A 15,019-nucleotide genomic window follows, 5' to 3' on the forward strand; every position below is an offset into this window, starting at 1 on the left:
AACTCATAAGTGAGTGTTGACGAGCTAGATTTGTTGTTAAGATTTTCAAGTGATCCGGTTTTAAAGTTTTTGTAATATGGCGATGTACGTTCTTCTGACCTTTTCTCACCCAAGGAAGAAAATACAAACTTCATGAAGGGTGCTCAAAGTATTTCAGCTATTACCAATCTCACATAATTACTACTAGATCAGGGATCTATAGAGCACTATATTAAACATGCCTTTGTAAGCAAGGGAATCCCCATGACAGCTTTCTGCTTTCACCATTTCCTAGCAGTGAGAATTCTCTTATTGTTACTATCTATATTTTTCACTCCTGTTCTCATTTAGCAGGAGACTTTTAATCCTGAATTGTGATTTGAGCATATGCATAAATGACAGTTTGGCCATGCAGGTGAATTTATGGAAAGAAATGTTCCTCTGGATTATAAGCAGCCTTACATAATACCTCATCAAGCTAGTCATTAGGGCATGTCCTGTGCTATACATTTAAAGGTCCTGAGTGACATGAAGCTGTCATTTTATGACTTCTGGTAAATAGCAGTTGTCAGACTTCTGGTTTTCTATTACATTCTTTGAAGTCTTTATTGCTACAAGGGCAGGAAGGGGTTAGTCATGACATAAAAATATAATTTTTTAAGAAAAAAAAAATCATTATTTTCATCAGGCTTTGGTCAAAGTAGTAATTGGGTTTTGGTGTTAAGCTAGTTAACTAACCAAATGAATGATTTCAATCAAATTCTTTTGTTGGGGTTTATAGCCAATGGGTAACCATCTTTTCTAGACTTGTATAACTACACTTTGTGTCATCTAACTAATTAGTTTGCAGAACATTGTCTACTATTGAGTCTAATTGGTTTGCTTTGATATCAGTTTGATTTTGATTTGCTTGATCGTTATATTTCTTTTTACTGGAGTTAGTATGTTATTGGTAGCTGAGCTTAGGTAATAAGTTGTCCTGATTTTATATTTTTGAAGTCTTTTAGTAAAATACATTAAAATGCACTGACTCACATGTCTCTGAATAAGCAGTGTGAGGGCAGAACCATTAAGGATCTGGGTGGAAACAGGGCAATAAATTCCAAAGACTGAACAGTTCCCCCTAACTAATCTTTACTTCTTGCCAGATTTTTGTTTTATTTTAGTTCAGCTTCTTTTAAGGCTCCCTGCAAAATACACATACTACTCTGAGGGCAGCAGCCAGTACTAGAATGTTTACGTGAGCGTATACGTTTGTACACAGATCTCTTCACAGCTGGCTTTCTATTGGCCCTAAACACTAGAAAGTGTTTTAACTTATCCTTGGGGTGGCTTAGCTTGTACATCTGAAAATGGACCCACGTTGGAGTGTTTTTATTAGCAAATCTTTACTAAAGCTATTTGGGCAGTCTGCCCAAGACCTCCATTTTCTGGCCAAACTTCATGCTGCCTGGAGCTTCATCATGTGAAGCATGGGAAGACATGTGGACCTGCATGTAAACATATTCTGAAGCGTAGAAAAGTCACTGCCGCTTGTAGCATAACTCCCACAAGTAATGCTCCTGTCCTCTATTTCCCAAGCTACTCTGCCTCCCCTTTCCTCATCAAGTGACCTTGTACAGTCAGACCCTTTCTGCCCAACCATAGTTTGATTTCTCAGCAGAAATTGTGTACTTTTTTCTTCTCCCATGCTTTCCTCATTTGGACAAAGACCGCCCACCCTCTCCATAAGCAGGGGACAGCCCACTCCCCCCATCTCCTGAGAAATGTTGCTGTGCTGTACAAATGCTGCAGGATCACATCCCCAGAGCGCAAGGTCAGCGCTACTGTTGGAAACGCTGTAAGAAGGCCTTCTGTGTAGCCAGATGACACTGAAGTACTTTCTCTTGAAAATTATTTTGGAGAGCTCCTTGAATTTACCCAGGAGAATAACACCAGCCAAGGAGACAGAGAGGTCAGCTCAACTGGATGGTGCAGTCAACTCATTAAGATTATCTGTGTTACTGCCTTCTCTGTCCTTCCCACCCCAAACTGGCAGCCTACTGTGTGCCGGCTGAGCTGATAACATTCATGCTCCATCATTTCAAAGAACAAGTTCATGTCAGTCAGTGGAATGCAGGCTTTCCTTTGCTGTGGTAGCAGGCTTAAACTCTTCATTATTCCCCTCTGAGCAAGAACAAATAGTTGAGGATTCAGGGACATTCCTGCACTTTCACAAGGATATTTGCATACTGCTACACATCAGCAAGAGGTAACCACACCTATTGGTTTTTTTCAAAAAGTCCCTCTTTCTAGTTTACATAAAACTGGGAAAATGAACTAATTCGATATGTACTAGAGAGCTATTATCATTTGATGATACTTCTGTGAGCTTGTGGTGCTCTTTTTTTTTTTCATGTGGGGAGCTATCTGATTTTTTTGCCCGTAAAGTAAGTGAAATTAGGTTCAGGTTTAGGTCTATTTGAAGAAGCAAGTTCTTACATACATCTGATTTTAACAATTATGCAGATTTGCAATACTGCGTGCCTGGCCCCTAATCATCCTACCCCTCCCTTTGTGATCTGTTAGTAATTTCTAATATCCCTCAACAACGTTTTTTCCATAATCTCCTGAAACTGATCTTTTGATATTTCTCAAACCTCAGGCTGATACCAGTCCTGACCTTAAAGGTCACTGTTACAAGAAGAACCTGTCATTCTCAGCTAAGATCTGGTGTGATGTCAGCCCTAGAAGATGAAAGTTTCCTCCCATTTGGTGTAGCCTAAGTGAACTTACAGAATGTCCTTACGCTATATATGAAGCACTATGCTTTAAACCCAAAAAATTGCTATGAAATTGCATCCTGTCTTAAAACTGACAAAAAACCCATCTAAGCAAGTAATCCATGACACCGCATTAAAGGTTTATCACATTCAGTGTCAGCATTTGCACTCTCCTGGGACCTGGTCTCTGCAAATGTAGGATGCTGGTAGAATTTCACCTGTCATATATCCATTGTGTCCTTTCATCATATATCCAAAGTTGTCCTTTCTAGTTGATGTCCTGCCTTGCTGATTGTGAAGCCAGAACACATATAAGCAGACAACATGACATCCTGCCTCCCATCATCCACTCACTGACGGCTGTATAATATGTCATGTTCTTTGCTTTGTTGCAAGTTGGATTATAGGGTACTTTAAACCAGAGCACAAACAAGAGGTTTAGCTCTATTCCAGGTTAATCAACAGCCTCATAGGGAATGTATACCATATTGTGCTATTTGATTTATCTCCTGCATGCATGACTCAGTGTTCAAGTCCAAATTGCTACTTTTGCTGTTGTTAGCTTTCAAGTCTGAAGCTGATCATAGTTCTAACAATGAAAAATTGCTTTCAAGTGAGGACCCCATATACTGTATTGCCAGCTATAACAATTGTAAAATAACCACTGCTAGAAGGCACACATGGGCTGTGAAACTCCGTCACTTGCAGCCGCAGTTGTTAGAACAGTCCCTGGAATGCTCTTGGCTCAAGCCAGTTAACATCTTCCTATGGAATTTCCACGCACAGTTAGCATGGATCTCAAATTATTCTGAGTAGACAGTTCTCATTCAGCTGTCCTGTTTTGGGACCATGAGAGTTTGACAGTATGGGCACAGCCTATCCAGTTGACCTCAGTGCTAGAGGCATGTTTAAGTTACATGTCTAGACATTTGGTTGTACACCACTATCTGGACTGATGCTGGGTTCAGAAATCAAAGGTTTATCTGCATTTCTTTTGTACTTGTTCAAATGAAACAGTCTGTCTTGAAAGTGAAGGAACTTCATGCTTCTTTTGGACTGGGATTTATCAGAGCCTGAGTCTTGCTTTCAAAAATTCCCTTTGAACATATTTTTTATGTGTATCGAATAGGATTCTGTGTCAAATTAGAGCTGGTATGTCACAGATCTATTTTAGAAAGAAAATTTCATACTTGCATGAATATAACAAATGTCAGAAACTTTCCTTTGCCATGAAAAGTGTGTATAAAATAGTTTCAGAAGATCACAGAGAAATCAGCGTGTTATTCACTTGTCATAAATGTTCTGTTTTCATGAGCAGGGTGCTTCCATATTACTTCTTATGAAGTTTCACTTTTTCATGCAAATAGTCTGAAAAGGAAATTCATGAGCAAAATCAGAAGTGTAGTTTTGACATTGTAGAAGAAGCTATATAGTATAATAATACTATAATAAGCCTGTCCTAGTGGTCAGTGGTGGAAGTAAAGGGAACCTTTTAGAAGGGTAGCATCAACGAGGATTTCAGAAGTTGCACGTGTTGATACTACAGAGCACATCTGTGTCTTTAAGTATTATTTTTTTTCTTTTAATTCTGGATTTCTGAGAGAGGGAGACATGCTGGATACCACTACCTTGCTAATTATCAGACCCTTCTGAAAAAAGATTTAACTAAGATTCCCCCTCTTTTCAAGCCACTATTATGAGCTCTAAGCTACTAACTATTCCAGGTCTGTGGAAATTTTCTGATAAATGAAAGAACTGCTGAAAAACTGGCTCTATTGCTGAGCGTGTTCACTATTTATAATTACCAGTGTATATGAAAATATAAGCTTTCTGAACCTCAATGTGCTCTCTGACACTAGTTTCCTTATTTTCATCTAAAATCCAACCTAAATTTAATTTGAAATAAAGGTTAATGCAAAAGGTGTCTTAGACTTTTTTTAGCACAAAATGTAATTGCAACTTTTGCTTCCAAAAACATTTTTTAAAAATATATAGAAAAGGATTCTAAACCCAGTTGACTGAGTCTTCAGTTTAGAAAGGAAATTAGGAGTAACTGGAAGCCTATAAACCAGGGAGAAAGGACTGATCAATAAAGTAAGCTAGGTTTTAGAGGTCACAAAGTCCAATAATGTGAGAGTAGCCATAAATCAAGCTGAGGAGACCTTTGGAAGGGAAATTGAAACCAAATTAGTTTTTAACCATGTTAATAGAAAGGTATGACTTTTCGCATCCTAATGCTATCCAAAACAAGCCAGAAAAATTACACTCCACAAGTGTCTTACTCTGAACTATGAACACTGAGAGCAGGAGTCAGTTGCTAAAGCAGAATCTGGGTGTTTGGGCCATTTGAGATGCCCAAGACATTGGCACAGGTCTTGCATTGGCCCCGGGCTGCCTGGTATGACATGGGACCTGCCAAGGAAACCTGTCCCCTTCTGTAGAAACAGTGGAAGGTGGGGTGAGATACCCTAGGCAATGTAAAAATATGATGATAAATGTCAATATTTAAATAAATCAACTGTGCTTCTAAAATTGAGATGAGTATGCCATAGGAGGTTGGCTCTGTGCGCCATTTGGACATATCTCATGCCACTGGAGAAGCACTAAAGCATTCTGCCTTGTTTCCTGTCATTGCAAATGTCTTGACTCTAGGTGTCAATAGATCCATTATATTTCATGTGTTGTAATTACTTAGCTTATGGCTAAAAATTTTACCAATATCAAGCTGCAATGTTTTGTAGATTTAGTGTTGTATTTTCAAAAACTTCCCTGAAGTGCTTAAAGTATATCTTAAAGTATATGGTTTATAACATGGTCAGACTACTTGCATGAAAGTCATTTTTAAATATTTTTTTATAATAATGTATATAACATTATTGAATATTTTTGTTAATATTCTATAATTTCTACAGTTAGGTTGGCGATGAACAGAATATTTGCAAATACTGATAAAGAAAATCATAAAGACAACATAGAATCATGGGATGTTTTGAGTTGGAAGGGACACTTAAAGATCAACCACCCTGCCATGGACAGTGACATCTTCCACTAGACCAGGTTGCCCAAAGCTCCATCCAACCTCGCCTTGAACACTTCCAGGGATGGGCACTCCACAACTTCTCTGGGCAACCTGTGCCAGTGCCTCACCACCCTCACAGTGAAGAACTTCTTCCTTGTGTCCAGTCGAAATCTGCCTTCTTTCAGTTTTAAACTATTACCTGTGGTCCTGTCATTACAGGCCTTGGTAAAAAGTGTCTGTCTGTCTTGTAAGCCCCCTTTAAGTATTGAAAAAACACAGTAAGGTCTACCCAGAGCCTTCTCCTCTCCAGGCTGAACAACCCCAACTCTCTCAGCCCGTCCTCATAGGAGAGGTGCTCCAGCCCCCTGATCAGCTTCGTGGCCCTCCTCTGGACTCGTTCCAATAGCTCCACGTCTCTCCTTTACTGGGGCCCCAGAGCTGGATGCAGTACTCCAGGTGGGGTCTCACAAGAGCAGAGTAGAGGGGCAGGATGACCTCCCTCAACCTGCTGGTCACACCTCTTTTGATGCAGCCCAGGATAGGGTTGGCTTTCTGGGCTGTGAGTGCACACTGCCAGCTCATGTCCAGCTTTTCATCCGCCAGCGTCCCCAAGACCTTCTTCTCAGGGCTGCTCTCAATCCATTCTTCACCCCAACTACCTGACCCTATTTGATGCTGATTTATTTTTTTCTAGTTGTGGGAAAGATAGTCTAAGTGTTTTATTGGTTTTTAAGTGTTTTTGGAGAAATATGCACTTTCAAAACATATATTTTCAGCTATGACATAATTATCTAATAAAGATTATTTTGAAATTAATGCGTCTTCCTTTGCACACAGTGAGGCTTTTTTTCTAGCATAAATCTTAATCCTAAAACATTTCACATCTGGGTTTACAGTTAGTCACCACAATTTCAAAATATTCTGTGCATGTTGGGACCTAGATATTCAGGTATTACAGAGACATAGTGTTTTATATAATCTCTTCATACAGAGCGTATTAAAGAGTAAGTTTAATCCTTGAACAGCTTGATATTATTAAGTTTTAGCTCTTCTATTGTAAGTGCTGTAATTAAGTCCCTTACATGGATTAGTAGAGCATGGATTAATAGATGAGAATACTGATCAATGTGTTATTACTTCTTAAAGCAGTAGTAATTTTCAATGCTATCAGTTGGGTCAGAGGAATCATCAAATGTCTTGCAAAGCCAGTTGTAATAGTTTGGTTTTCCTATCAAAAATACAAACCAAACTACAGATTATGTCGAAAAAGGATATTGTGATATTTCTCCAAACTGATCAAAATAATTTATTTTTTTTTACCAAGTCCATTATATGTTCTTCCTCAAGTCAGAGAAGGTTCCTCTAAATGTTGAATATATTGCATTAGTTATGGTGTGTCTTAAATATACCTAATCAGGATTATGGGCATGACAGGCAAGAACAGAAAAATATTGAAGATTGATGGCTTTCTTTGTGTTGAACTTCTTTCCCAGTACCTAATTCCCTTCAAATTCAATAAAGAGACACAAAACCAAAAGAATTCCTCCAGGATGTGAATTTGAGCCTCATAAATCTGAATACTTGGATGACTCAGGTACAATCTGTCACATGCTTTTTGTTGGCTTCTGGTTGTAATGCATTTCTGATGGGTGGCTATATTCCTATTTTCAGGGCAAGTTATTTTGTCTTTATCTCTCTCTGAAGTATTTTTATTTTGTGTCAGGTGTATGGACTCTGTGGAAACTATAATTCCACTTTTGCTAAGTTTTGCACCATACATTGTATGTTTTCTTTAATTCCCCTCGCACTGATCTAGTGTACCGGACCTCTTGTTTCTTTAAACTCCTATTCCTGCGGAGGAACTCAAAACAAATGGAGACTTCCTTACCGCTATTGGCTACTCCCAGCTCCTACAGCTCTCATGGTGTGCCCATGTAAATCTGTCATATGCGTACATTTACATGTGACAGCACAGTATCAGTTGTCATGCAACACTATCTGTATGTAAAATCAAAATAAATGTTTTATTTTTGTCAACACCCATGAACCGTATCTTTGATGTGTATCAAAATATATTATCATCTTCCAGTGCACTGTATCAGCAATCTCTACTTTCTAATTGCATGTAAACCTATGTTTTTAGTTATGACAAAACTTTATTTCTGGCTGTGGTGGGTTGACCCTGGCTGGGGGCCAGGTGCCCACCAGAGCCGCTCTCTCACATCCCCCTCCTTAACTAGACAGGGGAGAAAAGGCATAACGAAATGCTTGCAGGTCGAGATAAGGACAGGGAGAGATCACTCACCAATTATCGTCACAAGCAAAACAGACTGAACTTAGAGAGAAAATTCATCTAATTTATTACCAAGCAAATCAGAGTAGAGGAATGAGAAATAAAATCAACTCTTAAAACACCTCCCCCACCCCTCCCATCTTCCCGGGCTCAACTTCACTCCCGGCTTCAACCTCCTCCCCCCTCAGCGGCACAGGGGGACGGGGAGTGGGGGTTACGGTCAGTTCATCTCACGGTGTTTCTGCTGCTTCTTCATCCTCAGGGGGAGGACTCCTCTCATCGTTCCCCTGCTCCAGCATGGGGTCCCTCCCACGGGAGACAGTCCTTCATGAACTTCTCCAACGGGAGTCTCTCCCACGGGCTACAGTCCTTCACCAACTGCTCCAGCATGGTCTCTCCCACGGGGTGCAGACCTTCAGGAACAGACTGCTCCAGCGTGGGGTCCCCCACGGGGTCACAAGTCCTGCCAGCAAACCTGCTTCAGTGTGGGCTCCTATCTCCATGGATCCACCAGTCTGGCCTGGAACTTGCTCCAGCGTGGGCTTCCCACGGGCCGCAGCCTCCTTCAGGTGCCTCCACCTGCTCCGGCGTGGGGTCCTCCACGGGCTGCAGGTGGAATCTCTACACCCCCTCATCCTTCCTCCATAGGCTGCAGGGGGACAGCCTGCTTCACCATGGCCTTCACCATGGGCTGCAGTGGGATCTCTGCTCCGGCACCTGGAGCACCTCCTGCCCCTCCTTCTGCACTGACCTTGGTGTCTGCAGAGTTTCTTACATCTTCTCACTCCTCTCTCCGGCTGCAAAAGCTCTCTCTAATCTTTTTTTTTTTTTTTCCTTCTTAAATATGTTATCACAGAGGCGCTGATTGGCTTGGCCTTGGCCAGCGGTGCGTCCGTCTTGGAGCCGGCTGGCATTGGCTCTGTCAGACACAGGAGAAGCTTCTAGCAGCTTCTCACAGAAGCCACCCCTGTAGTCGTTCCGCCCGGCCCCGCCCCCCCCCCCCTCCAGCTACCAAAACCCTGCCATGCAAACCCAACACACTGGCTGATTATTTTCAGGAAGTGGTATGGGCCAGAGAGAAAGACTAGCAGATGGCAGCTGTTTAGAAGAATGACGATGTGTGTTTAATGCATCTCTTCTGAAAGAGTCAAACTAAGCTTAGATCTAATTTTCCCCATTCAAGAATCATGAAGAGGTAAACGCAAGAGGTTCCAGCAACTGTTTTCTTTAGGGATTACAATGAAGCAATAATAGACCTTCCCCAGACTTATCATAAAACAAAGAAACATAAAACCCCAAAGTCATCCTAAGGAAATCATAGTAGATCCCATCTGTAAATCACTGTACTCTTCTTCTATCATAAGCATCCCTATGATGCCCAGTTTCATTGATGCAAGTTAATTGCTAGTTTAATTCCCAAGAAATGGGGAGGCAATGATCTGTTTATTCGTTCCTGTATTTTCAAGAGAGAGGAGCTTTTAGCAATGACCTCTCAGTTGCAGTCACTCAATTTTCTCCGGCGGTCTTGAGGAACTCTGTGTAGATAGTAAGAAACTGAATAATGTTTGTGCATTGTTGTGGGTTAACCCAACATCTGCCTGACAGATATGAAATGGACCGCTTGTGAGACCTATGTCATTCTGAGGTGGCAGCTGGAGTCAGGGAGGACGTCCTTCAGCATCCAGTACCAGATGACAATTTGTGAGTGGTGGAGTGGAGCCCTACATCTCCATGGCTGTAATGGGAATATAGCAGCCTACCTTTCTTGTAGATACCTACTTGTTGACATCTACATTTAAGTCTGTTAATTTGGACCTGAACACGCATGACCCTTTTTTCTTCTTGAATTGAACTTGCAATTTTGAAAAGCAAGAATGAAAAGCAAATTGGTAAAGTACAGTGCATTAACAATAAGAATGTGATATCTCTGTTCCAGGGATACAAAACTGTGCAATCCATATGTACTTTATTTTACTTAGAGAGAGATTAACAGAACAGAGTCCAAAGACTGTGCAACCCCTAGTAGCCCAGACTGCAGACCAACACCATCTTGGAGGGAGAACTGGGAAACATCTTGTAAAAGATTGCAATTGCTCAGCTCCTGTACATGGATCCAGAGGAGAATTCTTTCTAATGTGTCTCCTTTGCTGCCTCAAGCCTGTTGATCTGCTCTGGAAAACAAAGAAAACAACTGAGTAACAACCTTCCTACTTACCTTTCCTTGCTACATAAGGAGACTGGAACAGATAAATTATTATGTTCCTCACAATGTTTACTGAAATTTTTAATGAATCAAAACTTCCCAATGAAAATACATACTGTCTTTTCAAAATTAGGATCTCAACAGAGATTTTTTTTTTAATGCCTGAAGAAAGTTGAGAAAAAGGCAGTGGGTTACTGCAGCTTGGATTGTCAGCTGAGAAAATGACAAGAAACTCCAGTTCTTTGACTAATAAGCTGTTCAAACTCTGATTGAACTGCAGAAGGAAATATTTTTTGTGAACCTATCCTTTTAAGTCAAATTTCTCTCTTCCCTCTTTTTTTTTAAAGTAGTAGATATAGCCAGGAGAAAATTGTCCTGGTAGAAGGAATTATTTTTGCAAAGTCCTTGCACAAATGTGGAGAGTAAAGCAGAGGCATTAAATGCTTTGTTATATGTAAAACTTTAGAGTTGGTTTATAGTTGCGGTGTTTCAATATTCATTCTAGTTTACAACTGAATAGTTCAGAATCAAAACCATGATTATGATCTACCGATCTTTGGGACTTTATCTCATATGGATTTTGTTTTTTTCTTCTAGGCTCTGAATTCTAATTTATATGTTAGTAGGTGCTGGTTGAAAAAGCATTTTGGATTAATGTTTTCCTAATAGCATATGGGATTGAATCAAATTCTTAGTAGGAAAGCTCACCACTGAGCTGTGCAATCTGTGCCTGCCACAGATAAGTTAGGGCATTTCAGCGGTACTGGGAAGATGTAAATGCTAATAACTATTACAGCTCTGGCATGTTCTTTCTGCCCAAGCTAAAGAAACAGGTAAAAAAGACTGTATTGTCCACAAACCTGGGTTGTGTAGGATATTGCAGGAAGGTAACAAATGTGCACGGGCCTTGTGAAAGACCCAAGCCATGCTGGAGTGCAGATGGGATGACTCATGCATCTCAAAGAGGACCATAACCACTACTACAGTCAAGCATAAAAAAGTGTAAGTAAGTGCCCTGTTGACTACTGAGTCCAGCAGCTGTCTATGAGCATACTCTTAAACTGTGGCAAACATGAGGTAGTGGAACTTAATGAAGAAATTAAGGATGAAGTGGAGCTACACATTTAGTGCAAACTGCATTGTGTTACCTCTTGCTTGTCACAGGTTTAAGGAATACGTACAAGCACATGGTATGCTGACAGATATGCTTTGACTTGGTGAGTTGCAACAACTTGGTTATATGTTTTGGTTTCCACGTTTTGCTGGTGATCTTAAAAACCATTTGTACTTGTTTCAATATCACTTTTTAGTATGAGTTTTAAATACTTATATATTGCAAATATTGATTTGGTGCACTGTACCCCCAAAATATATTATTGATTTAATCTTTCTTTTCATATTGCAGAGACAAAGTATTAGAATGGCATAAAATATGGCCCAGTTCTACTACAAAAGAAGTGTCAATGCTCCCTACAGAGATCGTATCCCTCTTCGTATTGTACGGGCAGAATCTGAACTGTCTCATTCAGAGAAAGCCTATCTGAATGCTGTGGAGAAAGGAGATTATGCCAGTGTGAAGAAAGCTTTGGAGGAAGCAGAAATTTATTTCAAGATCAATATTAATTGCATTGATCCCCTGGGAAGAACTGCACTCCTCATTGCAATTGAAAATGAGAACCTTGAGCTCATTGAGCTGCTCTTAAGTTTCAATGTATATGTGGGAGATGCTCTGTTGCATGCCATACGAAAGGAGGTAGTTGGTGCCGTGGAGCTGCTGTTAAACCACAAGAAGCCCAGTGGGGAGAAACAGGTATGTGCAGGATTTTCTCTAATTTTGTAATCTACTCTAATAAAGGGAGAAGAATTGTGCAAAGGGAGTAAGCAAAAAGAAAAACCAAACCAACCATCATCTTGCACACGAGTATTTGAAAACAGAAAACCAATGGCTTTGATGCTGTATGCATTCTATTCATTTGTGTTTAGGAATCATAGAATTGTAGAATGGTTTGGGTCAGAAGGAACACTTAAAGATTATCCAGTCCAACCCCCTGCAATGAGCAGGGACATCTTTCAGTAGACCAGGTTGCCCAAAGCCCCATCCAACCTGGCCTTGAACACTTCCAGGGAGGGGGCATCCACAACTTCTCTGGGCAACCTGTTCCAGTGCCTTACCACCCTCATTGTAAAAAATGTCTTCCTTATGTCCAATGTAAACATACCCTCTTCCAGTTTAAAACCATGACCCTTTGTCCTGTCACTGCAGGCCTTGGTAAAAGTCTCCGTTTTTCTCATAAGCCCCCTTTATATAATGAGAGGCCGCCATAAGGTCTCCCCGGAGCCATTTCTTCTCCAGGCTGAACAACCTCAATTCTCTCAGCCTTTCCTCACAGGAGAGGTATTCCAGCTCTCTGACCATTTTTGTGGCCCTCTTCTGGACCCACTCTAACAGGTCCATGTCTTCCCGTACTGAGGCCTCCAAAGCTGGATGCAGTACTCCAGGTGGGGTCTCACGAGAGCAGTTTAGGGAAAGACTCATCTACCTTCACTTGCTGGCCATGCTTCTTGTTATGCAGCCCAGGATATGCTTGGCTTTCTGGGCTGCAAGCACACATTGCCAGCTTATGTCCAATTTTCAATCCATCAGTGCCCCGAAGTCCTCCGCAGGGCTGCTCTCAGTCCCTTCATCCCCCAGCCTGTATTGGTACCAAGGGTTGCCCCACCTCAGGTGCAGGACCTTGTACTTGGCCTTTCTGAACTCCATGAGGTTCACATGGTGCCTACTTCTCAAGCCTGTCAAGGTCATCACTGTCATTCAATCAAATCTGCACAGATCCACAAGGCTTAGCAGTTTAATATGTTTAAGTTACATGAGATACAGCTTCCAATAAGAAAACGTAAAAGCATCCTGCATCCTTCTTATGCCCAGCCTGAATAACAAGGTTTTCCACTGATAGCTGAGTGAAGTGTTAACTGCCTCCTATATAAAGTCAGAGTTGGACTTACATTTAACTGGTCATCAACAAAACCCCCTTCTTGGAGACTGTACAATAAGAAGAGTCTAACTTCTTCAAGTCAGAGCTTTGCATCCATTATAAACTCAGTCAGGAAAATCTGGACATTGATTAAACAGTTAGGTTTTGCTTGTGAGACCTCTGACATGGTAATATTATTCCTGCAGATATTAGTGGGAAATCCTTAATCATTCAAAGATGCAAATCATTCCAAAGAGAATAGTAATGGTAAGATGTGGTCCATTTGAATTACTTCAGCCCCACCACGTGGAGGTCTGCATCTCTCAACTCAGCAAGGCAACACTGGGACACGTGACCCAATTGATCAGAACTTCAGCTGCACTGTAGTTGTCCATCCTATCAAGTGCACCTAAAAAAGGTGCAAACTCCTCTCCATGTCTCCTTGTCTTTTCTCAAAGGAGAAAATCATTACATACAGTCTCATACATGATAGATGTGATTCCTACTCTGCTTCCCCTTGCACTACCTTGAGACATCTCTAGGAGGTAGCTAGCCTCTTGCATATCCTTCTCATTTTAAGAAAGTAGTGGAGACAGGATAACATATCCATAAATTCTGATATTCCTAGGACTCTTCCAGGAGGAAAAACCTTTAAAATAGTTATTGTATTCTATTTTCATCTATTTCAATTTTCATATATTATAGGTACTGTATTAATGTATTTCAATGAATAATATGTTGAAATGATTACAGCCCTTTCATAGATAATGCATACAATATACTTTAATTACAGTGTAATGCACTTGCTATGGATAGAATTGCAGATAATAGGTAAAGAGTATAATTTTTGCTGATAAAATAACCTGAATTCTGTGCTTTTTTTGTTATGGAAAGAAAGAAATATAGTAGGTCTTTGTACAAATGTGTGGGTCTGCCTTCTCTTCTAGACAGTAAAAGCAGAGCTCCTTTATAATGACAACAGATTTATGTTAGGGAAAGGGAAGAAAACTAGATTCACTTTATGTTTGGCTTGTTTCATTATTTCTCACCTGATAGTGCAGATGGGAATACAATGTATGGGAATTTCTCAATGCAGCGTACAAGGACCTGGAAGACTCAGTGCTCAGCCCTGAGCCAAGCCAGTGAAACCACCCGTGTCTCCATTCTCCAGCCACTGTAGTGGAAGTTGCCATTTGCAGAGCAGAGTTCATCTCACTTGATGGTAGCCATCCAAAGCTGTGTCTCATCTCTGATCTGGCTGCCTAGGCTCCCATTACCCATGGAGAAAAATTGAGATCCCTGGAGAGCAGCTCATGCTGTCTTTCTCAGTCACTTGTCTTAAAACAGCATAAACCACTTTTGGGACTAGCTAAGGAGAGAGTCTACAAATTTACCTTACACTAGCTGCCTCAATTTCAGGCTGTTCTTTAGACTTTGAAGACGACTTTTTGGGATGTGCCACAGCTACTGTAACGGATATGCTTGAATACAAATAATAAAACTTCGTTTAGGTGAGCTTCGTGCTATAGTAGATGAGAGATAGGCTTACTTTCTGAGTGCACACTACAGTGTTAAATTAGCCACAAACTGCTTTACTCCAGACTAGAGGTTAGCGCTCTGGGCTGGAGCTTAAGCACGTTGTTTCAGTGCCAGACTCCACTGCTGGCTGGTATGAAGCGTACTGCTTCTCCTTTTCTTCCTTGGTTTTCCTGTGGGATAACAGTGTTAACATGCTTCTCAGATTTAATGTGCAAAGTGTTTTACAAAAGCTAAGTTATATTCTCTTTTCAC

At 40.8% G+C, this 15,019-nt stretch overlaps 1 protein-coding gene across 1 annotated transcript in view; it reads left to right on the forward strand.

The window, feature by feature from the left end:
• The window catches only part of TRPC4 (transient receptor potential cation channel subfamily C member 4), a 170,414-nt gene that overhangs the window by 52,134 nt on the left and 103,261 nt on the right, over positions 1-15,019 (forward strand). Inside the window, exon 2 of the mRNA XM_054812973.1 lies at positions 11,662-12,066. Within this exon, the coding sequence (XP_054668948.1) occupies positions 11,689-12,066 (378 nt within the window). The 5' untranslated portion in view covers positions 11,662-11,688. The remainder of the gene's footprint in view (positions 1-11,661; positions 12,067-15,019) is intronic.

Source organism: Grus americana, chromosome 1 (assembly GCF_028858705.1).
Source record: "Grus americana isolate bGruAme1 chromosome 1, bGruAme1.mat, whole genome shotgun sequence".
Taxonomy (NCBI): domain Eukaryota; kingdom Metazoa; phylum Chordata; class Aves; order Gruiformes; family Gruidae; genus Grus; species Grus americana.